The 25,107-nt window shown below is 45.6% G+C and overlaps 1 protein-coding gene across 1 annotated transcript in view; it reads left to right on the top strand.

The window, feature by feature from the left end:
* Positions 1 to 25,107, top strand: part of TGFB1 (transforming growth factor beta 1) — a 37,142-nt gene that overhangs the window by 7,256 nt on the left and 4,779 nt on the right. Inside the window, exons 2-5 of the mRNA XM_075323549.1 lie at positions 11,322 to 11,497; positions 19,154 to 19,271; positions 20,370 to 20,447; positions 23,361 to 23,511. Coding sequence (XP_075179664.1) covers positions 11,322 to 11,497; positions 19,154 to 19,271; positions 20,370 to 20,447; positions 23,361 to 23,511 — 523 coding nt within the window. The remainder of the gene's footprint in view (positions 1 to 11,321; positions 11,498 to 19,153; positions 19,272 to 20,369; positions 20,448 to 23,360; positions 23,512 to 25,107) is intronic.

Here is a 25,107-nt window from a genome sequence, read left to right on the forward strand (position 1 = left end):
CTTGTAGGATGTTCCCAGTATACAACATGTCTTGTGGGGTGTTCCGGTATCTGGCAGGTCTTGTGGGATATTCCTGGTATATGGCAGGTCTTGTGGGGTGTTCCGGTACCCGGCAGGTCTTGTGGGATATTCCTGGTATATGGCAGGTCTTGTGGGGTGTTCCGGTATCCGGCAACTCTTGTGGGGTGTTCCCAGTATACGGCAGGTCTTGTCTAGTGTTCCCAGTATATGGCAGGTCTTGTGCGATGTTCCCGGTATACAGCAAGTATTGTGGGGTCTTCCCGGTATATGGCATGTCTTGCGGGGTGTTCCCGGTATACAGCAAGTCTTGTGGAGTGTTTCCGGTATATGACAGGTCTTGCGGAATGTTGCCAGTATACGGCAGGTCTTGTGAAGTGTTCCCGATATATGTCAGGTCTTGTGGAGTGTTCTTGGTATATGACAGGTCTTGCGGAGTGTTGCCAGTATACGGCAGGTCTTGTGGAGTGTTCCCGATATATGGCAGGTCTTGTGGAGTGTTCTTGGTATATGACAGGTCTTGCGGAGTGTTGCCAGTATACGGTAGGTCTTGCGGAGTGTTCCCAGTATACGACAGGTCTTCTACTGTGTTCCTGATATATGGCATTTTTTGTGGGTGCCCCCGATATATGGCAGGTTTTGTGGAGCGTTCGGAACTTATGGCAGATGTTTAGGAACTTATACTGAAGACATTAGCGATAAGACAGTAACACTCCCCCAAGGTCCTGAATTCTTGGGAATACCGGGAAGTCTGTCCACAGTTTTGACGATTGCAATGTTCCACCAGGAGACTTCGACTAATACCAGAGACAAGGTTTGATGATGTAGATAATCCATTATCATGAAAAGCAATCTTAATATAGTCAGCAAGTTTCTGAAAAAGAAAAGTTTCGTAAGATCTGAAAAACTGCTGACAGACTCCCTTTACAGGTGCTTATTGGCTCAGGAATCTAAGGGTGCCATCCTCCGAAAACAGAGTCACACACATCCATTGGAGAATGTGAGTAGTATTTGGAGGTTCAAGTCCCTTTTAAAGGACTAATAAAGTAACAAAAAAAAAAAAGATAAAAAAAAAATCAAAAATCATATATATATATATATATATATATATATATATATATATATATATATATATATATATATATATATATATATATATATATATAATATATATATATATATATATATATATATAAAGATAGATAGATAGAGAGATTTTGTTTATTATTTTATTTTTATATATATATATATATATGTACACATATATACAGTATATATATATATATATATATATATATATATATATATATATATATATATTATATATACAACAATACCCTTATTATAATAAAACAATGGATACAGGAAATTCATGAATAAATATTTTAATTATCAAATTTCATATAAGAATCAAAAAAGTCAAACATTCAAAAGTACATTAAACAGACATTCATTCCTATGAGGGACAGAGATGCATGCAGGTAATAAATGAATTCAATCAGTGTTGTTCATCATTCGAATTGAGTTCAAAAAGTTTTTTTACAGTACATAATTAGTAGGCATAATACAGATGAGCAAAAAAGTAGTTCTTCATAACAAATTATTATACTGATTATAAGTAGAAAAAAACCCACATAATCATAGTATTTAATTTAATGAAGGTATACCAACCCAATAAATATTGCTTTTAAATTACTTTGTGTATAAATATAGTAATAAGCAGCAATTCATTTAGTAGAAAGTAGCTGCAGTGTATTTGTCAAAATTCATTAGATCCATGTTATTTGCAAACATGGTATATTTTCCACGTGCGTGGGGAGAGAAACACTACACATGACACACTATTAGATGATATAATATAAGTATGAGGAAAAAAAAAAATAAATAAAAAAAAAAAAATATATATATATATAGAAAAAACAACAATATATGATATAAAAGCCAATATATACAAGATTAAGGCACCCTCATTCTCCGAAACAAAATAGTAAACATGTACAAAAAAGTTATTTAAAATAAAATAACATATAATAATAAAAATTAATAATAATATATTTACATATTTAGTAGTGTCGTGTGCATATTTGTCCTACCTAATAAAATATTAAAATATCCCAATCAGTAAACGTAAAAATGGAAGAAAATAAGTTTAAAATGCCAGGATTGGTGCTGTACATATATATGACTGCTGCAGCCAGTCACTGGCCTCAGTGATGCTAGCATGTAAGTGATTGCTTGCAGTGGTCAAGTGGATGCACATGGCGTCATCACTGCAAGGAAAAAGGCTGTTGGAGGGGGGAGGGGGGAGGGGGGGGGGGGGTCACCTAATCACATGAGATTCACATTCATTAAAGAAAAGCTATTAGTAGAAAATTATCTATTTTTATTTTGTTACATTTATTTTTAAAAAATGTTGGCAATTTGTTTTCATATCATGATCTTTATTATAAAGAAAAAAAAATAGTTTTGAACATTTCATACTGGTCACTGCAGCTTTTTTAGACTCATAGTTTCTGTTCCTTTTAGAAAGAGTTTAAAGCGGGCTCATTATCATCAGAGGCAGGATTACAATGACTGAAAACATCGCTATACACAGCTAATAACAGGATCCACCAATCACAATACATGATGTCACAGCTCACCTCCTCTGCATAATGACAGATATAACACCTCTATATAGAGTAGATAACACAGGATCCACCATTCACAATCGGCGATGTCACAGCTCACCTACTCCTCCTGTACAATGACTGATAACACTTCTATATTCAGTAAATACCTCAGGATCCTCCATTCAAAATAGGTGATATTACAGCTCACCTCCTCCTCCTGTACAATGATAGATATAACCTCTATATACAGTAGATAACACAGGATCCTCCATTCACAATAGGTGATGTCACAGCTCACCTCCTCCTGTATGACTGATAACACCTCTATATACAGTAGATAACATAGGATCCTCCATTCATAATGATGTCACAGCTCACCCCCTCCCTCTCTTGTACATTGACAGGTAACACCTCTATATATAGTATATACCACAGGATCCACTAATCACAATAGGAGATGTTACAGATCACCTTGCTTTCCTTCCCATCAGAATGACCTTTTGCACATGCTCATTAGATGCGTCAATAAAAAGGCTCTGAGCCCGTTCATTGCTGCTAATGCACAAGTGTTATTTCCTGAAACAGCAGTAAGTTAGACGCTAAAAAAATCCTCAGTGACCGGTGTGAAAATTGCAGTATTTTTGATTTATGATGCAGATTCGGGTCAGGAAAAAACCTTGCCAAAAAGTAAAGTGAAAAAATATATATAAAACACACACACAAAAATATTTTAACCGTAGGATATTTTCTGATTAATCGTTCCTTTATAATCTTAAGGGGTTTGGTCTTTAAGGTCCAGTTGATAGAGGAGGACACCCCGATTAAGGATAGAGGGGCATACCCTGATAAAGAATAAAGGCGCATACTCCGATTAAGGATAGACGGGGATACCCCGAAAAAGGATAAAGGCGGATTCCCTGATAAAGGATAGATGCAGATACACCGATAAAGAATAGAGGCAGATAACCCATATAAAGGATAGAGGGGGGATACCTTGATAAAGGATAGAGGCAGATACCCTGATAAAGGATAGAGGCAGATACCCCGATAAAGGATAGAGGCGGATACCCCGATAAAGGATAGAGGCAGATACTTCGGTAAAGGATAGAGGCAGATAACCCCTATAAAAGATAGAGGGGGGGATACCTTGATAAAGGATAGAGGCAGATACCTTGATAAAGGATAGAGGGGGATACCCCAATAAAGGATAGAGGCAGATACCTCGATAAAGGATAGAGGCAGATACCACGATAAAGGATAGAGGCAGATACCCCAGTAAAGGTTAGAGAGGGGATACCCTGATAAAGGATCGAGGCGGATACCCTGATAAAGGATAGAGGCAGATACTTCGGTAAAGGATAGAGGCAGATAACCCCTATAAAAGATAGAGGGGGGATACCTTGATAAAGGATAGAGGGGGGATACCTTGATAAATGATAGAGGGGGGATACCCCGATAAAGGATGGAGGCAGATACCCCGATAAAGGTTAGAGAGGGGATAGCCCAATAAAGGCTAAAGGGGGATACCCTGATAAAGGATAGAGGCGGATACCCTGATAAAGGATAGAGGGGGGATACCCCAATAAAGGATAGAGGCAGATACCCCGATAAAGGATAGAGGCAAATACCCCGATAAAGGATAGAGGCAGATACCCCGATAAAGGATAGAGGGGGATACCCCGATAAAGGATAGAGGGGCATACCCCGATAAAGGATAGAGGGGGATACCCTGATAAAGGATTTTCCGTTTGGGCAGCCACGGGGATTCTGGAGTTGACGCCTGATAACAGCTGGCTGCAGGGAGCGCGATCTTCCCTGATATTCGCCTGCCCCCCGTCCTTACAAGCTGCTGGGAAAGGCAATCCCAATGTAGTCAGCAAATTTTAGGAAAAATAAATTCTTTTTTTTTTTTAAATATTTTATAATGAGAGACGGCTGAAATCGGAGTCAGATGACGGTCCGATCTGCCCAGAATCTTCCCTCGAGGAATACTGTGAGGAATGCATTTACTGCAGATATGACAGCCGTCCTCAGTATCCTCCGGTGCGCAGTGCGGGATATTAGAGCCATGAGTCAACCGCTCGTGAGATTATTTTGCCACCACGGGCGCTTGCGTCAGGGAACTCTATAATCGGTGGAACCTGATTTAGAGGAAATTCCGCCGAGCATCGGTGCAGCAAAGTGCCTTCAATCGCTCGTCCAAGGGGAGACCTGGGAATAGTAAACTATTTATTTGACTGTCTGTCTGAGCCCCCATGCCCTGCGTCCCATAGGGCTTTAGACTATGAAGCGATTGTTACAGAGACTTCCCAAACCGCCCTGATTATAAACACACGGGAGCTGCCGTCTGATCCACACCTGAAACATGAGCCCGTCTGGAGCACACGTGTGGAGCAGGCCTCTCATGGCGACACCATTGCACTACTATGTACAAACAGCACCGAGTAAATGAGATTTTCCGAAGGTTTCATCAGTGTCAATATTTAAAAAAAGACTTGACGACAAGCGGAACGTGAAGCTTTGAGCCCTAGTGCGTATTTTGTAACCGGGCCCCCACCTCTAGGCACCATTGATACTGGTCCCTTCTCTTGTCAGCCCCTTCAGGATTAGGGCAACTGTAACTTCTACAGCTATGCACCTTATACATCTAATATATAAAGCTGAGTGTGGGTATGTGGGGGTGTGGGTATGGTGTATGTGTATGTATGTGTATGTGCACTAAAGTAATCCACACCGTCGGATCTTTGCACAGCACAGCCGCCTCATGTGACTCAGCGAACGTCATGGACTATGTTTTGAGGGGAAAATTTAACCCCGCGCTTTACTGTTATTCGCCAAAAAACCTACTTACATTAAAGTCAATGGAGCTGGGAACGGATCTGGTATTATAGACTCCTATTATGGACAGAGAAAAAGGCACACAGAGAGACCCACACACAGAGAGAGACCCACACACACAGAAAGAGACCCACACACACAGAAAGAGAGTCACCTACACAAAGAGAGAGACACACACAGAAAGAGACACAGAAAGAGAGACACACACACACACACAGAAAGAGGTACACACACAAAGCAACAGACAGAAAGAGGCACAGACCGAAAGAGGCACAGACCGAAAGAAGCACAGACCGAAAGAAGCACAGACCGAAAGAGACACACAGAAAGAGACACAGACAGAGACACAGACAGAGGCACAGACAGAAAGAGGCACAGACAGAAAGAGGCACAGACAGAAAGAGGCACACGCAGAAAGAGGCACACGCAGAAAGAGGCACACGCAGAAAGAGGCACACGCAGAAAGAGGCACACGCAGAAAGAGGCACACGCAGAAAGAGGCACACAGAGAAGAGAGGCACAAATAGAGACAGAGAGGCAGACAGTGAGACAAGGATAGTGACAGAGAAACAGAAAAAAAGAGAGAGAGAGTTAGACAGAGAAGTAAACAGACAGAGAGGGAGAGTGGGAGAAAGGGAGAGAGACAGAGAGACACTTAGGTACTACAGCTAGTCCATTATATAAGCATCTCATGGGAGTTTGTTACCCGCGATTTCACAAAATGAATTCTAAACACGATCATAAAAATGATACACTTTTAGTACTTTTTTACGTAATCAACTAAAGGAAATTACACAACATGGAAAGAGACGGATATTTGGGGGCAAATAGTAAATTCATGGACATTTCAAGGATAAAACATTTCCAAGAATTAAAACCCAATAGCATTAACTGCAAATGGATATTTCTGGAAATACAATAAAGTCTTGAGCAAAATTTTGTATTGTTACTAAAGTCATGAATTGATACAGTTATTACCGCTTCTAAAAATGAAAAACTGTATTTGTAGACTAAAGTATGCAGATTTCATGGCTAAAAATTCATAATGGCTCCTCCAGGGGAATACTGGCACCAAGATCAGCAGCGGCACCTCACCGGGCAAAGTTATTGTAAGAGCAATTGTACTTTAAAAAAATGTTTGCGTCAACACTGAAATGAACAAGCAGAAGCGTTCAGCTAAATGGTGAGCTCCTCGGGGGAGGGGTTACATGAAGACAGCCCATGAGCTTCCGATTTAGACAGTCTTCAGCAAACTCAGCCTTTCTGAGTGTTTCGTGGGATTTTTAGGACTTGGGTCCACTCCGGTCAAAACTTTGACATGTCAGATTATTTTAAAAGTGCAGTTACACTTCAAAAGAGATCAATTAATTTATTTTTTTTATTTTAAAGAATTGAGCATTTCTTCAAAAAATAAGGTAATTATTATTATAGCGCCATTTATTCCATAGCGCTTTACATATGAAAATGGGTCATATATAGACAAGTACAATAATTGTGAACAATAAAAGGCACCGACTGGTACAGGGGGAGAGAGGACCCTGCCCGTGAGGGCTCTGTCTACAGGTGATGGGTGAGGATACAGTAGGTGGGGGCGGAGCTGGTCGAGCGAGGCTATAGTGGTTGTAGGCTTGTCGGAAGAGATATGTCTTCAGGTTCCTTTTGAAGGTTTCCACGGTAGGTAAGAGTCTGATATATTGGGGTAGAGAATTCCAGAGTATGGGGGAGGCACGGGAGAAATCTTGTATGTAATTGTGGGAAGAGGAGATAAGATAGGAGGTGAGAAGGAGGTCTTGTGAAATGGTAAGATAAGAATTTAAGGGGTTCTCCACATCAGTTTTCGCTAAAGTTCTCCCTCTACAAGGACCCCAGTGATCAGTTGTATTCAACGAGAAAACTCCAGTGGCAAGTGGTACATTTCTGTGAACTCTGGGAAAATGGAGCCCTACATTAAACCCTTTAAGATTTATGGGCTTTCTGTGTACATGTAGGAACTTCGTAAATCCTTTAGAGTAAGGCACACTCTTGGTTCCAGGTATCGATACAGCTTCTGAAAGAGACAGTGGTCGAATGCTACCGTATAAAGTGATTCGGTCATAAAGCAGCTTCCTACATCTCCATCTTTACTGATACGGTCGATGATACGTGGTCACATCGGATTTTTCGCTCCTTGGATGCAGTTTTTCGAACATCTGCGTGCCAGGAGTAAACATATCTGCCACACATACAATGTGTATTAGCTTTCTAGACTCCAGGCACGAACAGGATCAAACAACCTTAAGGCTTGATCCCCCTGGGCATCCATTCCTCCGTTTTCTGTTCTTTGTCAGAGTGTCATATGGGGTGGACATTGTTGACAAATGGAGTCTGTGGGCAGATAAGTGCTACACAAGACTGATGCCTATAGTAGAGGAGGTCTCCTAAGGCATCTGATTCTTGTCCAATTCTTAGACCACTCAAAAAGTCACGTCTACTATGGTCGGCTTTCTCCTCTGGATTTTGTCCTACGCTTATGTCAGGGTAGATTTTAGGAGAGTAGAGTTTTTGTATCATTTGCAATTTAGCGATTTTACTCAAGAGTTGCCTCTAACTTCCCTACAAAGGTTTCCCTTCAAACCGTCTTCGAGAAGCTAGGAGGTTGATGCACAGATTAACTGAAGTCCACAGCCTTCATTAGCTCCGAGGTTCACTTACATCCTGACTAATCAAGGATGGAAAATAAGAAGCAACCTCGTTAAATCAACTTTTTCTTCTTTCCATGTCGAATTGAGCAGGATGGAAGCGAACGCAGAACTCCTGAGCCGGGGAACCCTCCCGGCTTCAGTAAACCACTTTCTTAACCACTTCATTGCTGTTTTGTTGCTTGGTTTTGTTGTGTCTTAAGAGGAAGAACGAGAATATCAGAGAAGAAGTTTTAAAAAAAAAAAAGTAGTTGAATGTTTGGATTTCTTCACTTTGGGCAGGTTAAGATTTGTCTTATCAGAGTCACGGGGTCCAGCTCCTAGCTTGAATTTTTGGATTTCTTCACTTTGGGTAGGTTGAGGTTGTCTTATTAGAGGCATGGGGTCCAACTCCTAGCTTGAATTTTTGGGTTTCTTAACTTTGGGCAGGTTGAAGTTGTCTTAGAGTCACAGAGTCCAGCTCCTAGCTTCAATTTTTGGATTTCTTCAGTTCGGGAAGGTTGAAGTTGTCTTATCAGAGTCACGGGGACCAGCTCCTAGCTTGAATTTTTGGATTTCTTCAGTTCGGGAAGGTTGAGGTCTTAAGGGTGCTTTACACGCTGCAACATCGCTACCGATCTGGGCAAATCTTAGCTGCGATCTGGCATGTCACATTGATAACGAGATCGCTAGCGATGTTGCAACGTGTAAAGCACCCTTTAGAGTCATGGGGTCCAGCTCCTAGCTTGAATTTTTGGATCTCTTCACTTCGGGCAGGTTGAAGTTGTCTTATCAGAGTCACGGGGTCAAGCTCCTAGGTTGAATTTTTGGATTTCTTAATTTCGGACAGATTGAGGTTGTCTTATCCTAGCACTGCTTGATTCTTTGTCTATCTGGGTGTCAAAGCTTGGAGCCCCCTCTGAGTTATAAAAGAGACCCCTCCCCCGCATACAAGAGCATCTCCCACTCCGGTGGACTGAAGCTGCTGAGGTTGTCCATATAATGCATTGACGTCTAGTCATCTGGTAGCTGTGCTCTCAATGAAATACATAGATGGCTCTCCCTTATGATTTCCACATTCCCCATTGACCGGGATTGTCTTCTTGAGACAGTTTCTTGAACTACATTTGTTTTGGAAAGAACTAGGTAACAACCAATATGACTCTGTTGCAGCACTCGGCTTCTTAAGTTCTAAAGACATTTCTTCAGTAGTTAGCCATTAATAAAGGTACGATGTTTAATACCCTAGAAAGAAACCTGGCCCTATAACAAGAGGACCACCAAATGTGTATGGGGTCTCCCAACATTCCCCGAACTGTAGATGTCTGGGAGGATGCGCATCATCCATTTATTTCTTATGTTTTAAAGAAGGTAAACGTCCACTCAGGGAGTCTGACAACAGCTAACCTCACTCCCCCCATGCAGACGACATGAACTCCTGGCTGAGAGGAGCATGCATGTGTATGGGAAGGTAGAGAGCGTAAAGGGGATCTGTCACTAGGTTTTTGCCACCTAATCTGAGAGCAGCATAATGTAGGGACAGAGATCCTGATTCCAGCGATGTGTCACTTACTTGGCTGCTTAGTGTAGCTTTTATAAAATCACTGTTTAATCAGCAGGATATTATCATTACAGGACTACTTGACGTGCTGCAGTTAGTCCAGGATATGCATGAGCTCTGTATAACTGCTAGAAAAAACATCGATTTTATCAAAATGACAGCAAACAACCCAGTAAGTGACACATCACTGGAATCCAGGTCTGTGTCTCTACCTTAGGCTGCTTTCACACATCCGGCTTGAGCTGTGCGGCTCAATCCGGCTGTGCAAGCTATGCAACGGATGCGGTGAAAACACCGCATCCTTTGCATAAGTTTTTCCCATACGGCCAGTCCGGTTTTTGCCGCTTGCGGCATGCTACTGAGCATGCGCAGTGGCAAAAACCGCATGCGGCGGCCGGATGCGGTTTTTGCCGCATCCAGCCGCCATAGGCATGCATTGAAAAATGCGCCGCATCGGCTGAATGCGGCGCGATGCGGGTTTTTTTGCCGCACGAAAAAACGTGCCAGGCAACGTTCCATCCGGCCGCCGCATCGGCTAAATCTGCCGCATGCGGCAAAAACCGGATGGAACGCAAGGCCTTGCGGCACAATGCGGCACTAATTAAAGTCTATGCAGAAAAAACGCAACCGGCAGCAAAAAAAAAACGGTTGCGATTTTCCTGCAAAGTGCCGGATTGTGCCGCATAGCAAAAACCGGAGGTGTGAAAGCAGCCTTATGCTGCTCTCAGATGGGGGAGCAAAAACCTGGTGACTGAGTCCCTTTAAACTTTGCAAACGGTTGCCATTACTGCTACCACAGAAGTTGCCTGACAGATAATCCCTGACCATAGCCTTCTCTTTTTGGTGCATTATTAGACTATATACGCACTCTGATTTTTTTGGTGCAGAAATTTTGTGCACCAAAAAACGTACCTTATGGCAGAAAAATGCACAAAAAAACGCACGCGGTTTCTGGTGCGTTTTTTGGTGCATATATGCTTCATGCGGTTTTTTTTGTGAAATCAATGGCTGTTAGGGCTAAAAAACGCAGGCAAAAAAACATACCAAGAAGTAATATTTATGCTGCTGATTTTTTTTCTGCACCCAAAACTTCAAGGAAAAAAGAAGCAACATGTGCACAGCAATTCAGATTTTTTTCATTGACTTTGCTAGCACAAGGATAGACATGGAGATTTGGGCCACAAACTGCACCAAAAAAAAACACATCAAAAACTGTACTGCGTACACAAGGATGCGTTTTCGGTGCAGTTTATCACGCAGTTTGGTGCCCAAATCTGCATGTCTATCCTTATCCCAGCAAAGTCAATGAGAAATCTGAAGTGCTGTGCACATGTTGCTTCTTTTTTCCTTGCAGTTTTTGGTGCAGAAAAAAGAAGCAGTGTGTGAATTGTTGGTGCATTTTTATTTTAGCCCTTCACGCCATTGAATTCACTAAAGAAAACGCACCTCAAAAAAAAAAGACACCAAAAACGCATGCGTTTTTTGGTGCTTTTTTCACCACAAGGTGCATTTTTTGGTGCAGAAAATTTCTACAGCGTGTGCACATACCCTTAAAGTCATTTGTATCCCAGCACCCTAAAGTTTTGCACTTGATAAATATTCATTAATGTACGGATTTATTGATTCTTTATTCAGATAACAAAAAAGATGAAACCGAGAACAAAAATGAATATGTCTTCACTTTTAATGCATCTCTGGCACGGGAGACTGTGGAAAGCCCGAACCTTCTACACCATGCAGAACTGCGCATGTTTCGGAAAGAAAATACAAATATGGATACCAAAGAAGAGATCAGGCTGGAGCTGTACAGGGTAAGTCGGAGCTGACGGCAGAGGCATTATCTTTACTACACCATTTTTTCATGGCCTTTATCCACACCCCAGTATCTGTTTCCAATATGGTGGTTAGGTCACATACACCATAGCATAGTACTTTACAGCTTACCTGTCAACAAAGATAAATAAGCTAAGTATATGTGTACATGAGGAAAAACATTATTTCTGTCCATTATATAACCTGTATACTGCATGTTTCACCAGTTCTCCCTTCAGCAGACTCTATATCCAATTTTCAGTTGTCTCTGAGCTAGTGGGTGGAAACTATGTTGAGTATACAGTATGTGTACATGAGGAAACACTTTCTGTCTGTTATATGACCTGTATCCTCCATGTTTCACCAGTTCTCCCTTCAGCAGGCTCTATATCCAATTTTCAGTTGTTTCTGAGTCTCCCTTCAGCAGGCTCTATATCCAATTTTCAGTTGTCTCTGAGTTAGTGGGTGGAAACTATGTCGACTATATGTGTACATGAGGAAAAACACTATTTCTGTCCATTATATGACCTGCATACTCCATGTTTCACCAGTTCTCCCTTCAGCAGGCTCTATATCCAATTTTCAGTTGTCTCTGAGTTAGTGGGTGGAAACTATGTCGACTATATGTGTACATGAGGAAAAACACTATTTCTGTCCATTATATGACCTGCATACTCCATGTTTCACCAGTTCTCCCTTCAGCAGACTCTATATCCAATTTTCAGTTGTCTCTGAGCTAGTGGGTGGAAACTATGTTGAGTATACAGTATGTGTACATGAGGAAAACACTATTTCTGTCCGTTATATGACCTGTATCCTCCATGTTTCACCAGTTCTCCCTTCAGCAGTCTCTAGATCCAATTTTCAGTTGTCTCTGAGCTAGTGGTTGGAAACTATGTCGACTATATGTGTATATGAGGAAAAACACTATTTATGTCCATTATATAACCTGTATACTGTATGTTTCACCAGTTCTCTCTTCAACAGACTCTATATCCAATTTTCAGTTGTCTCTGAGCTAGTGGGTGGAAACTATGTTGAGTATATGTGTACATGAGGAAAAATACTATTTCTGAACGTTATATGACCTGTATACTCCATGTTTCACACCAGTTCTCCCTTCAGCAGACTCTATATCTAATTTTCAGTTGTCTCTGAGCTAGTGGGTGGAAACTATGTCAAGTATATGTGTGCATGAGGAAAAAAGTCTATTTCTGTCAACAATATGACCTGTATCCTGTATGTTTCACCAGTTCTCCCTTCATCAGGCTCTATATCTGATTTTCAGTTGTCTCTGAGCTAGTGGGTGGAAACTATCTGCTATGATGTTCCCAATTTTCCGCACACAGAGTCATGAGAGATTCCTGCTCTCCTGTATCACATGTGAAGCAACATGTACAGCAATAATGAGTAGTGTAGTTGTGGATCCAGCACTGATGGGAGATAAACACTTACTGGAAATCAGAAGGGGTCAATGTGCATCTATTTGCTTCTCTCCCTCATCCCATGACTTCAATATGAAGCTGTAATCTGACCCCTCTGTGAACTGGGAGCTTGATTGTAGCAGGGTTTCAAGAGACAGGAGGAGAAAAGGCTCATAAGTGAAGCAAAAAAAAAAATGTTTCTCCTATAGGATAAACTACAAAGTTTATTTTACGTATTTCCTTTGGCTGCCAGGGCACAGCAGAATGCTCTGTAGAAAGTCCACTGCTTTTAAAGGCAACCGTCGTTTCGGCGTCCATCGGCCCTTTGCTGCATGCTGCTTGGATCTGAGAAACCTTTCTGACTTTATTAGCTTTGTTACACCCATAAAAGACATAATTTATTTCTTTGTCGCTCCATTGGGAGACCCAGACAATTGGGGTGTATAGCTTCTGCCTCCGGAGGCCACACAAAGTATTACACTTAAAAAAGTGTAACCCCTCCCCTCTGCTATACACCCTCCCGTGCATCACGGGCTCATCAGTTTTTATGCTTTGTGTTGAAGGAGGCACACATGCACACAATGCTCCACATTTTAGTCAGCAGCAGCTGCTGATTATATCGGATGGAAGAAAAGAGGGCCCCTAACAGGGCCCCCGGCATGCTCCCTTCTCACCCCACTCAGGTCGGCGGTGTTGTTAAGGTTGAGGTACCCATTGCGGGTACACAGGCAGGAGCCACATGCCGTTTTCCTTCCCCATCCCTTAGGGGCTCTGGGGAAGTGGGATCCTAACCGGTCATCCAGCCACTGGGACCGGGCTCCCTCCGCAGCCCCTGGGGGAATCTGCTGGACAGGAGACGGAGTATCGTCAGGGACATGGCCCTGCATCTACAGGTACTCTGTGTCCCCGTTGGGACGGCGCATGAAGCACCTTGGCCTCAGACGCAGCTGCGACTGCGGTGTGGATTTTTTGTCTGGGACTACCGCACCGACCGTGCCTGTTTGTCGGCCGCGGTTTATACTTTAGTCCCCGGCTTTTGCGGCCTACTGTGTTAAACTCCCGCCCCTGAGCCTGCCAGTCAGGGAGAAAGGCGGGACGGTCGGTATGATGCCGACAGTGAGGGCTGGAGCACACTTCGCTGTCCTCCGCCCCCCTCACTGATCTCTATGGGCCACCAGGTTCCCGCACTTTGGCGGTGCCGCCCACGGCCCTCTCCTCCCCTCGGAACGCCGGCAGCCATTGTTATAATTCTGCCGGTGGAGGATCTCAGAATCTGCAAAGGTTTCCCACTGCTCTGGGAGAGGGGGATCCTAACCGGTCGCCATGCAGGGACCGGGCTCCATCCGCAGCCCCTGGGGGATTCTGACGGACAGGAGACTGGACATCATCAGGGACAGAGCCCTGCATCATAAGGTACTCTGTGTCCCCTGAGGGACGGTGCATGCAGCATCTGTGTTACAAATGCCGCAGCGGTTGCTGAGTGGTTTGTGAGACTGGGACTACCGCGCCGACCGCGCCATGTTTGCCGGCCGCGTTTTTAAATTTAGTCCCCGGCTCTTGCGGCCTAGTACCATATACTCCCGTTCTCAGGCCTGCCAGTCAGGGGTAACGACGGGACGGCCGACTGGACGTCGGCAGGGAGGGCTGGAGCATACGTTGGTATCCTCCTTCCCCCTCACTGAGCACTGTGGGGCACCAGTTTTCAGGTGCTGACCCCCCTTGGTGCCGCAGTGTATATATATATGTTTATTTATATGGTATATGATCTCACTGTCCGGCAGCATTATTTGCTTTTGGCTGTATACCCTCACTGAATACTCTGCGGACGACATGCTGTTGTCTGCTCTTAAAGAGTAAGGGTGCCAAGGCACTGGCTTATTTTGCAACCTGTACCATATTACAGGCAGGTTCCACATACCCTCATTGTGTACAATGCTTGGCCCCGAGGGCACTCACTCAGCCGGAGCCTCCGGCACTGGTGGGACCCTCGGCCAGGTGGTACCGCCGGTTTCCACTGCACAGATGACAGGGACAGAGTTTGCATGTTGGAATCAGCAAATCTCTGAGTAGCTTTCACATTCCAGGACTCAGTCTATGGACAGAGGGTCTGCTAAGATACTGGAAGCCTTGCAGTCCAGACCGAGAACACAGGGCCAGGGAGCTGTGAGTTCATCGCTCCCGGGTCCCTCTGGGTCGGTACAACAAGGGGCTCCTGGGGTAACACCCAGATCCCACGGTGAGAACTCCGTCACGGACCGCGGCCTCTGATAGGCTAAGCGGGCCCGCTGGGAACCTTCCCCGACTTCATCAGGAGTGCGTGTTTCGATCACTCTAACTCCAGAGGGGCCGTCCAGAAGCACAGAACTTTACGGACAAGCGCTTACTAAGCGCCTTATGGACACGCGTTACCCTTTTCCCCCCTGACGTTGTTAAGGGTTGGGCTCAGTGTCACAGGGTGGATTCTCCAGTCTCTAGGCTGGCGGCTAGATCCGTAGTATTAGTGGCAGATGTCCATCTCTCACGAATGCCCTGACAGGCAAATAAAGCTTATGATGAAATCCATCTATGAAGCCATAGTCGCATCTTTTGCTCCAGCCTTCGCAGCCGTGAGGGCACTCCAAGCTATCTCAGCTTCTCTGGCTGAGATTATTGCGGTTGCACATACCTCTGCCCCGCAGGTTGTGTCCTTCACTTCTCAGGCGTAGGTTTTTTTCGTTCTACGCCATGAACGCCGTTCATGGACTCTGCGAGCCGTACAGCGGTAGCATCCACCAATTCGGTGGCAGTCTGCAGGGCCATGTGGCTACGTGAATGGAAGGCAGGCTCTGCTTCCAAGAAGTTCTTAACCGGTTTGCCATTTTCTGGCAACCGTTTGTTTGGCGAGCAATTGGATGAAGTTACTAGACAGTCCAAGGGAAAGGTCTCGTCCTTGCCCCAGTCCAAAGGTTTCGGTCATTTCGGTCCTCAGCAAAGTTACGTTCCTCCACGTCCAACAGGTCAGAGGAGGGCTAGAGGAACTCTTCTGCATGACGGTCTAAGTCACAAGGCGGCTTCCTCATGACTTCGGCCTCACCAAGACCGCGTCCTCGGTCGGTGGCAGGCTCTCCCGCTTTTGCGACGCCTGGTGGCCACATGTCCAAGACCGATGGGTGAGAGACATTCTGTCTCACGGTTACAGGATAGAGCTCTGCTCTCGTCCTCCGACTCGTTTCTTCAAAACATCTCCGCCCCCCGAGCGAGCCGATGCACTTTTTCAGGCGGTGAACACTCTGAAGCCTCGATGTCACAAGGAGACTTCCTAGCATCAATTGATATCAAGGATGCTTATCTCCATGTACCGATCGCACCCGAGCTTCAACGCTTTCTGCGTTTCGCCATCAGGGACGAACAAATTCAGTTCGTGGCACTGCCATTCGGCCTGGCGACAGCCCCACGGGTCTTCACCAAGGTCATGGCAGCAGTGGTGGCGGTCCTACACTCTCAGGGCCACTCGGTGATCACTTACCTAGACGATCTTCTAGTCAAGACACCCTCCTGGGTGGCATGTCAACACAACCTAACCATTGCTCTGGAGACTCTCCAGGGGTTCGGGTGGATCATCAAATTTCCAAGGTCAAAACTGACACCGACCCAATCACTGACTTGCCTCGGGATGGAGTTTCATACTCTCTCAGCGATAGTGAAGCTTCCGCTGCATAGTCAGCGTTCACTACAGACAGGGGTGCAATCTCTCCTTCGGGCCCAGTCACCCCTTGAGGCACCTCATTCACTTTCTAAGGAAGATGGTGGCAGCAAGGGAGGCAGTTCCCTTGCGCAGTTTCGTCTGCGTCCGATTCTATCGGACACCGCAAATGGGACAGGAGGTCGACGTCCCTAGACAAGAACATCTCTCTTTCCCTTGCAGCAAAACCTCTCTTCAGTGGTGTCTTCTTTCCACTTCCTGGGCGAAGGAAAAATCCTTCCGGCCCCCAGCCGGGGCTGTGGTCACGACGGACGCGAGTCTGTCAGGGTGGGGAGCGGTCTTCCTCCACCACTCGGCTCAGGGAACCTGGACTCCGACAGAGTCCTCCCTTCAGATCAATGTTCTGGAGATAAGGGCAGTGGATCTAGCCCTAAAGGTGTTCCAGCAATGGCTGGAGGGCAGGCAGATCCGAATTCAGTCGGACAACGCCACGGCGGTTGCGTACATCAACCACCAGGGCAGCACACGCAGTCGTCAAGCCTTCCGAGCAGTTCGGCGGATTCGGCTGTGGGCGGAAGCCACAGCCTCCACCATCTCCGCAGTTCACATCCCGGGCGTAGAAAACTGGGAAGCAGATTTTCTCAGTCGCCAGGGCATGGACGCAGGGGAATGGTCTCTTCACCCGGACGTGTTCTAGAGATCTGTTGCCGCTGGGGAACGCCGGACGTCGATCTAATGGCGTCTCGGCACAACAACAAAGTCCCGGCATTCATGGCTCGGTCCAAGGATCACAGAGCTCTGGCGGCAGACGCGCTGGTTCACGACTGGTCGCAGTTTCGACTGCCTTATGTATTTCCTCCTCTGGCACTACTGCCCAGAGTGTTACGCAAGATCAGGTCAGACTGTCGCCGCGCCATCCTCGTCGCTCCAGACTGGCCGAGGTGATCGTGGTACCCGGATCTGTGGCACCTCACGGTGGATCAACCGTGGACACTCCCAGACCGACCAGACTTGCTGCCTCAAGGGCCATATTTCCTTCTGAATTCTGCGGCTCTAAACCTGACTGTGTGGCCCTTGAGTCCTGGCTCCTAGCGTCATCAGGGATATCTCCAGATGTCATTGCCACCATGAGACAGGCCAGGAAACCAACGTCCGCCGAGATCTATCACAGGACTTGGAGGATCTTCTTATCCTGGTGCTCTGATCAGGGTTTTACTCCCTGGCCGTTTGCCTTGCCCACTTTTCTTCTTTCCTTCAATCCGGAATGGACAAGGGCTTGTCTCTCGGCTCTCTCAAGGGACAAGTATCGGCGCTTTCCGGTCCCACCTTATAAGCGTCCGTTAACACCCTCGGATCTCAACAGGGTGCTGACGACTCTTCAGAAGCCACTTTTCGAGCCGATGCGGGATCTCTCTATCTCGCCTTTCGCAAAGGGTGGCCTTCCTAGTGGCAGTCACATCACTCAGAAGAGTGTCTCAGCTAGCAGCGCTGTCATGCAAAGCCCCCTTCCTGGTGTTTCACCAGGATAGGGGGGTTCTACGTCCGGTCCCGGACTTTATCCCTAAGGTATCCCCGTTTCATCTCAATCAGGATATCGTCTTACCCTCTTTGGGTCCGCATCCAGTTCACCAATGTGAAAAGGATTTGCATTTATTAGATCTGGTTAGAGCACTCCGGCTCTACATTTCTCGCACGGCGCCCCTGCGCCGGTCTGATGCGCTTTTGTCCTTATCGCGGGCCAGAGTAAGGGATTTCAGGTTTTCAAGTCAACCTTGGCTCGGTGGATCAAGGAACCGATTCTTGAAGCCTACCGTTCTTTTAGGCTTCCGATTCCTGCAGGGCTGAAGGCCCATTCTACCAGAGCAGTCGGTGTCCTGGGCATTGCGACACCAGGCTACGGCTCGGCAGGTGTGTCAGGCGGCTACCTGGTCGAGTCTGCACACTTTCACGAAACACTATCAGGTGCATGCCGATGATTCGGCAGATGCCAGCCTAGGTAGGCGACTCCTTCAGGCGGCAGTTGCCCACCTGTAAGAGGGGGCCGTTTTTCGGCTCTTTTTATCAAGGTATTCTTTTACCCACCCAGGGATTGCTTTTGGACATCCCAATTGTCTGGGTCTCCCAATGGAGCGACAAAGAAGAAGGGAATTTTGTTTACTTACCGTAAATTCCTTTTCTTCTAGCTCCTATTGGGAGACCCAGCACCCGCCCCTGTTCCCTTCGGGCTGTTGTTCTTTTGTGTACACATGTTGTTCATGTTGAATTGTTCTTTTGGTTCATGGTTTCAGTTCTCCGAACATCCTTCGGATTGAATTTACCTTAGACCAATTTATAAGTTTCCTCCTTCCTGCTTTGGCACCAAAACTGATGAGCCCATGATGCACGGGAGGGTGTATAGCAGAGGGGAGGGGTTACACTTTTTTAAGTGTAATACTTTGTGTGGCCTCCGGAGGCAGAAGCTATACACCCCAATTGTCTGGGTCTCCCAATAGGAGCTAGAAGAAAAGGAATTTACGGTAAGTAAACAAAATTCCCTTCTTCTCACACAGGTAGAAAGCAACGCATCTTCCCGATACCTGGACAGTAGGTTCGTCTTTCCAGGAAGATCAGGAGAGTGGCTGTCCTTTGACGTCACCGAGACGGTGAAATGGTGGCTGACCCGAAAAAGTGAGTGATGGCTGCTTTTTATTTATTTACTACAGTAGCTGTAGTACCTGGCGTTGCCCGGTATTAAGTGTGTCTCTCGCACTCTCACGCTCTCTCCCTCTCTGTGTCTCTCTATGCAACTCTTTCAGTCTGTCTCTGTCTTTCGCTCTGTCTCTCTCACACTGTCTCTCTCCATATCTACCTATCTGTTTCTGTCTGTCTGTCTCTCTCTCTATCCGTCTCTCTCGGTCTGTCTCTTTGTCTGTCTCTCTCTCTCACTGTCTGTCTTTCTCTTTGTATCTCTTTTTCTTTCTCTCCGTCTCTCTTTGTCTCTCGCTCTCTCTGTATCTCTCTTTCTGTCTCTGTCTGTCTGTTTATCTCTCTCTGTCTGTCTTTCTGTCTCTCGCTCTCTCTGTGTCTGTCTATATCTCTCTATCTCAGTGTCTCTCTCTATGTCTCTGTCTTCCTCTCTCTCTGTTTCTCTCCCTCTCTCTGTATCTTTCTTTCTCTGTGTCTGTCTTTCTCTGTCTGTCTCTCTGTGTCTGTCTATATCGTTTTATTTCAGTGTCTCTCTCTATGTCTTTGTCTCTCTCCCTGTCTGCCTCTTTCTGTTTCTCTCCCTCTCTCTCTGTTTCTCTCCCTCTCTCTGTATCTCTTTCTTTCTCTGTGTCTGTCTTTCTCTGTCTGTCTCTCTGTGTCTGTCTATATCTCTCTATCTCAGTGTCTCTCTCTATGTCTCTGTCTTCCTCTCTCTCTGTTTCTCTCCCTCTCTCTGTATCTTTCTTTCTCTGTCTGTCTTTCTCTGTCTGTCTCTCTGTCTCTGTCTGTCTCGCTGTGTCTGTCTATATCTTTCTATCTCAGTGTCTCTCTCTATGTCTTTGTCTCTCTCCGTCTGCCTCTTTCTGTTTCTCTCTCTCTCTGTATCTCTCTTTCTTTCTCTCCCTGTCTGCCTCTTTCTGTTTCTCTCTCTCTCTGTATCTCTCTTTCTTTCTCTCCCTGTCTGTCTCTCTATCCCTTTCTCCACTGATATCTTATTACCTCACACATAAGCTTCTTATACTAAGAATGTCCTTTGTTGCCTATAGCAACCACTCACAGACTCCCTGCTCTGCTTTCCAGGTGAGAACGAGACCTTCACATTGCAAGAGCCGTGTTCCTGTAGTAGCCAGAAAAGTCAGACACAGGTGATAATATGGGGTAAGTACAGGATGGTAACAGAAATATAAGATAGATCGAGAGCTCATATGGACAAAAGTATTGTGTCCCCACACATTCCACCTACAGGAGATTTTCTGTCCTCCAATTCTATATCCATTTATTATGCAGATATAACAGCATGTTGTACATAGGGACCAATTGAAAAACCTGTGTTTAACCCCTTTACGACCTTGGACGTTATGGCACATCCAAGGGTGTGTCCCTCCCCTTTTATGCAGGCTCACAAGCCGAGCCCACATCTTTCTCTGCACATCTGATCAGCCGACATGTGCCTCTAACATCTGCGGGTTTATCAGAAATCTGCCCACGGCTGTTAACCAGTTAAATCCCGCCGTCAATCTTTGACACAGTGCCACGATTTAACACATGCCAGTGGAGAGTGCCTTCTTCCCATCAGCGACCATGTGACGTGATCATGGGGTGCCAATGGGTTATGACTAGGGATGATCGAATACCTCAAATATTCGGCTTCACGAATATTTTCCGACTAGGTCGCCGCTATGCAAATATTCGATGCGCAATGTAAAGGCCACTTTACACGCTATGACATTGCTAAAGCGATCTCGTTGGGGTCATGGAATTTGTGGCGCATATCCGGCTGCTTTTGCGATGTCGTTGCGTGTGACACCTATTAGCGATTTTGAATCGTTGCAAAAATGTTCAAAATCGCTAATCGTGACATGCCCCCCTGTTCTCAATTATCATTGCTGCTGCAGGACGCAGGTTGTTCGTCGTTCCTGCGGCAGCACACATTGCTATGTGTGACACCGCAGGAACGGCGAACCTCTCCTTACCTGCGTTCCGCCAGCAATGAGGAAGGAAGGAGGTGGCCGGGATGTTCGTCCTGCTCATCTCCGCCCCTCCACTTTGATTGGGCGGCCGATTAGTGACGTCGCTGTGACGTCGAACTAACCGCCCCCTAAGAAAGGAGGCGGATCGCCGGTCACAGTGACGTCGCTATGCAGGTAAGTAGTGTGAGGGGAACCGCACGATGTTGTGCGCCACGGGCAGCGATTTGCCCATGTCGCACAACCGATGGGGGCAACGAATAACGGTAACGATATCACAGCGTGTAAAGCGGCCTTAAGTCTATGGGAAGCCCGAATAGTTCCGAATAGTTATTTAGTAGGTTTCCCATAGACTTACATTGCACATCGAATATTTACGAATAGTGGCGATTTATTCGGCAAATATTTGCGAAGCCGAATATGAGAGGTATTTGATCATCCCTAGTTGTGACCCATGTGTCTATCACTACAATCAGGTCAGCTGATAACTCCTGTGTCTATCATGACAATCGGGTCCGCTGATGACTACTGTGTCTATCATGACAATCGGGTCCGCTGATGACTCCTGTGTCTATCATGACAATCGGGTCCGCTGATGACTCCTGTGTCTATCATGACAATCGGGTCCGCTGATGACTCCTGTATCTATCATGACAATCGGGTCCGTTGATGACTCCTGTGTCGATCATGACAATCGGGTCCGCTGATGACTCCTGTGTCTATCATGACAATCGGGTCCGCTGATGACTCCTTCATCTGTCATGACAATCGGGTCCGCTGATGACTCCTGTGTCTATCATGACAATCGGGTCCGTTGATGACTCCTGTGTCTATCATGACAATCGGGTCCGCTGATGACTCCTGTGTCTATCATGACAATCGGGTCCGCTGATGACTCCTGTGTCTATCATGACAATCGGGTCCGCTGATGACTCCTGTATCTATCATGACAATCGGGTCCGTTGATGACTCCTGTGTCTATCATGACAATCGGGTCCGCTGATGACTCCTTCATCTGTCATGACAATCGGGTCCGCTGATGACTCCTGTGTCTATCATGACAATCGGGTCCGCTGATGACTCCTGTGTCTATCATGACAATCGGGTCTGCTGATGACTCCTTCATCTGTCATGACAATCGGGTCCGCTGATGACTCCTGTGTCTATCATGACAATGTTCCTGTGAACAGCAGATGTGAGCCGCCATCCATAGAGCATCATTTCTGCTGTTCAGAGCGGTGCTAATGCCTTGCTCTGTTCAGCACAAGCGATCAGATGATCACAGCTTCAAGTCCTTAAGGAGACTACTAAAAACAAAAAAAAAATTAGATCATTTTTTTTTAAAAAAAATATGAAAACAAGTACAAACGTTCAAATCACCCGCCTTTTGTTTCATTGAAAATGAAACATTAAAAAAACATATATTTGGTATTGCCGAGTTCAGAATTGTCCGATCTATCAAAATATAAAGAATGTAACACGATCGGTTCACCGCGTAGCAGGAAAAAAATTAAAAACAACAAAAAGGCGATCAAAACATCACATCTATCCTAAAAAATAGTATTTGTGAGGACGTCCGCTCAGGGCTCAAAATATAAGCCACACACAGCCTCAGATCCCGAAAAATGAAAACATTAAGAGTCTTGGAAATTTTTAGTTTTTTTTTTTTTTAAAAAAAACTTTCTGCCCTTCTTTTCATCAATTAAATAAAAATATAACTATTTATGTTTGGTATCTATGAACTTGTACCGACTTGGGAAATTATATTGCCAGGTCAGTTTTACCATATAGTGAACATGGTATATAAAAACCCCCAAAAAAATAATTGTGGAATTGCACTTTTTTTTGCAATTTCACCGCATTTGGAATTTTTTCCCATTTTCCGGTACAATTAATGGGTTCATTCAAAAGTACAACTCGTTTCACAATATACAACCTCTCATACGGCTATGTTGGCGGAAAAATAAAGTTATGGCTCTTGGAAAAAGGGGAAGAAAAAAAAAATGGAAAAATTGCCCGGTGGTGAAGAGGTAAATGATTAAGACTTGCAGCCCAATATTTTTCCTTCTCAAAATTAAAATGCCATCTTTTTGTTATATTCCAGGCTTTTCAAACATACGGGGCGACATGAAACTTCTCAGCCGAGATCAGAAACATGAACCTTTTCTCCTAATCACATACACTCCCAAGGGACGGGATCAGGAAGGACACGGCAGCCGAAGAAAGCGCGGGGTGGACGAGGAATACTGCCGCACGTCAGTATAACAACTTCTGGCTTTATATTTTACATGGATTTTTTTTTACATACCGTATTTTTCGTGTTATAAGACACACCGGATTATAAGACGCACCCCAAATTTGGAGAAAAAAAAAGCACGTATTATAATCCGGTGTTGTCTTACCAGTGAGGGGGTCCGGCAGTGGAGTGAGGGGTCACAGGTGGCAGGTGCGGTACTGGAGTATGGCGATGCTGCGAGTGGTACAGGGGGGGCCCAGATACTCAGTGCGGGGCTTCTCTGCTCTGTGCGGCTCTGCTCTGTGCGGGGCAGCTCTGCTCAGCTCTGTGCGGGGCTGCTCTACTCGCCGCGGGGCTGCTTGCCTTGGGGATCCTCTGTGCAGCGGGGCGGTAAAGCACCAGCCATTCTGAAGATGTTAATGGTGAGGGCTTCTTCAAATAATGGTGCGCGTGCGCAGATGAGAGCTTGAGCCGAGAGCTCCATCTGTCCACGCACTGACTCGCGCCATTATTTGAAGAAGCCCTCACCACTGACATCTTCAGAATGGCTGGTGCTTTACCGCCCGCCACTGCAAGCAGAGCAGAGCCGCACAATGCTGAGTGAGCCGCACAATGCAGAGCAGCACAGAGCCGCGCCGCACCGCACAATGCAGAGCCCCACAGCACAATGCTGAGAGAGAAATTTTTGGGAGGAAAAGTGCGTCTTATAATCAAAAAAATACGGTACATATTTATAGGATATCACACTGCTGGGACCCCCCATTTTCTTCTGTCAGGAAATGAAAATCGGGGTCCCTTACCTTTGCGCTGACAGACATGGTGGCTATCAGCTGACATATAAGGGGGCACTGTGTGGAGGGAGTTGTCTGGGAGAGATGGGAAGAGGTCAGTGGCATCATTTGAAGCTCATAGGCCCCAGTACAAAATCTCCAACAGGGCCCCTAATTATTGCAGCCCTTTAATAGTAATGGTCTTTTTATCTGACCGTTTGGGCCCCCTAGGCTCCAGGGCCAATGTGTGATTGCACACATTCCCTTATTATAGTTCCGCCCCTGGAAAAGGCCACTCTCATAGAAAGTAATGTAGGCCGTGTAGTGGGAGGAGGAGTAGTTGGTGTGATAAACGCCATGAGAGTTTGAGATGTAAAAAGTGAAATAGTATCTGCAGCTCTTTCTTGTCCTGGTTTCCAATCCTCATGTAATGCAATGGAGAGGCAGGGGTCATCGAGCACGCTGTTATCAGGGAGGATAAAAGATACTGCTCCAAAGGATTTACTGACACAGTGGTGGTCCAATAAGGACACTACTCCAAAGGATTTACTGACACAATGGTGGTCCAAAAAAGATACTACTCCAAAGGATTTAGTGACAGAATGGTGGTCCTATAAGGATACTACTCCAAGGGATTTATTGGCACAGTGGTGGTCCTATAAGGATACTACTCCAAAGGATTTACTGACACCTATATTGGTAATGATCAGCATAGAAACACAGGCTGTTCAGCTGCGGCCGGAGCCTTTGGCAGGTGTTATTTATACTGTAATGCACAATTTGCAGTTTTAAAGGTGCCATAGTGGTAAAACACCCATAGAAAAGGGGACATGGTTTTAATAAAT

Source organism: Anomaloglossus baeobatrachus, chromosome 9 (genome assembly GCF_048569485.1).
Source record: "Anomaloglossus baeobatrachus isolate aAnoBae1 chromosome 9, aAnoBae1.hap1, whole genome shotgun sequence".
Lineage (NCBI taxonomy): Eukaryota > Metazoa > Chordata > Amphibia > Anura > Aromobatidae > Anomaloglossus > Anomaloglossus baeobatrachus.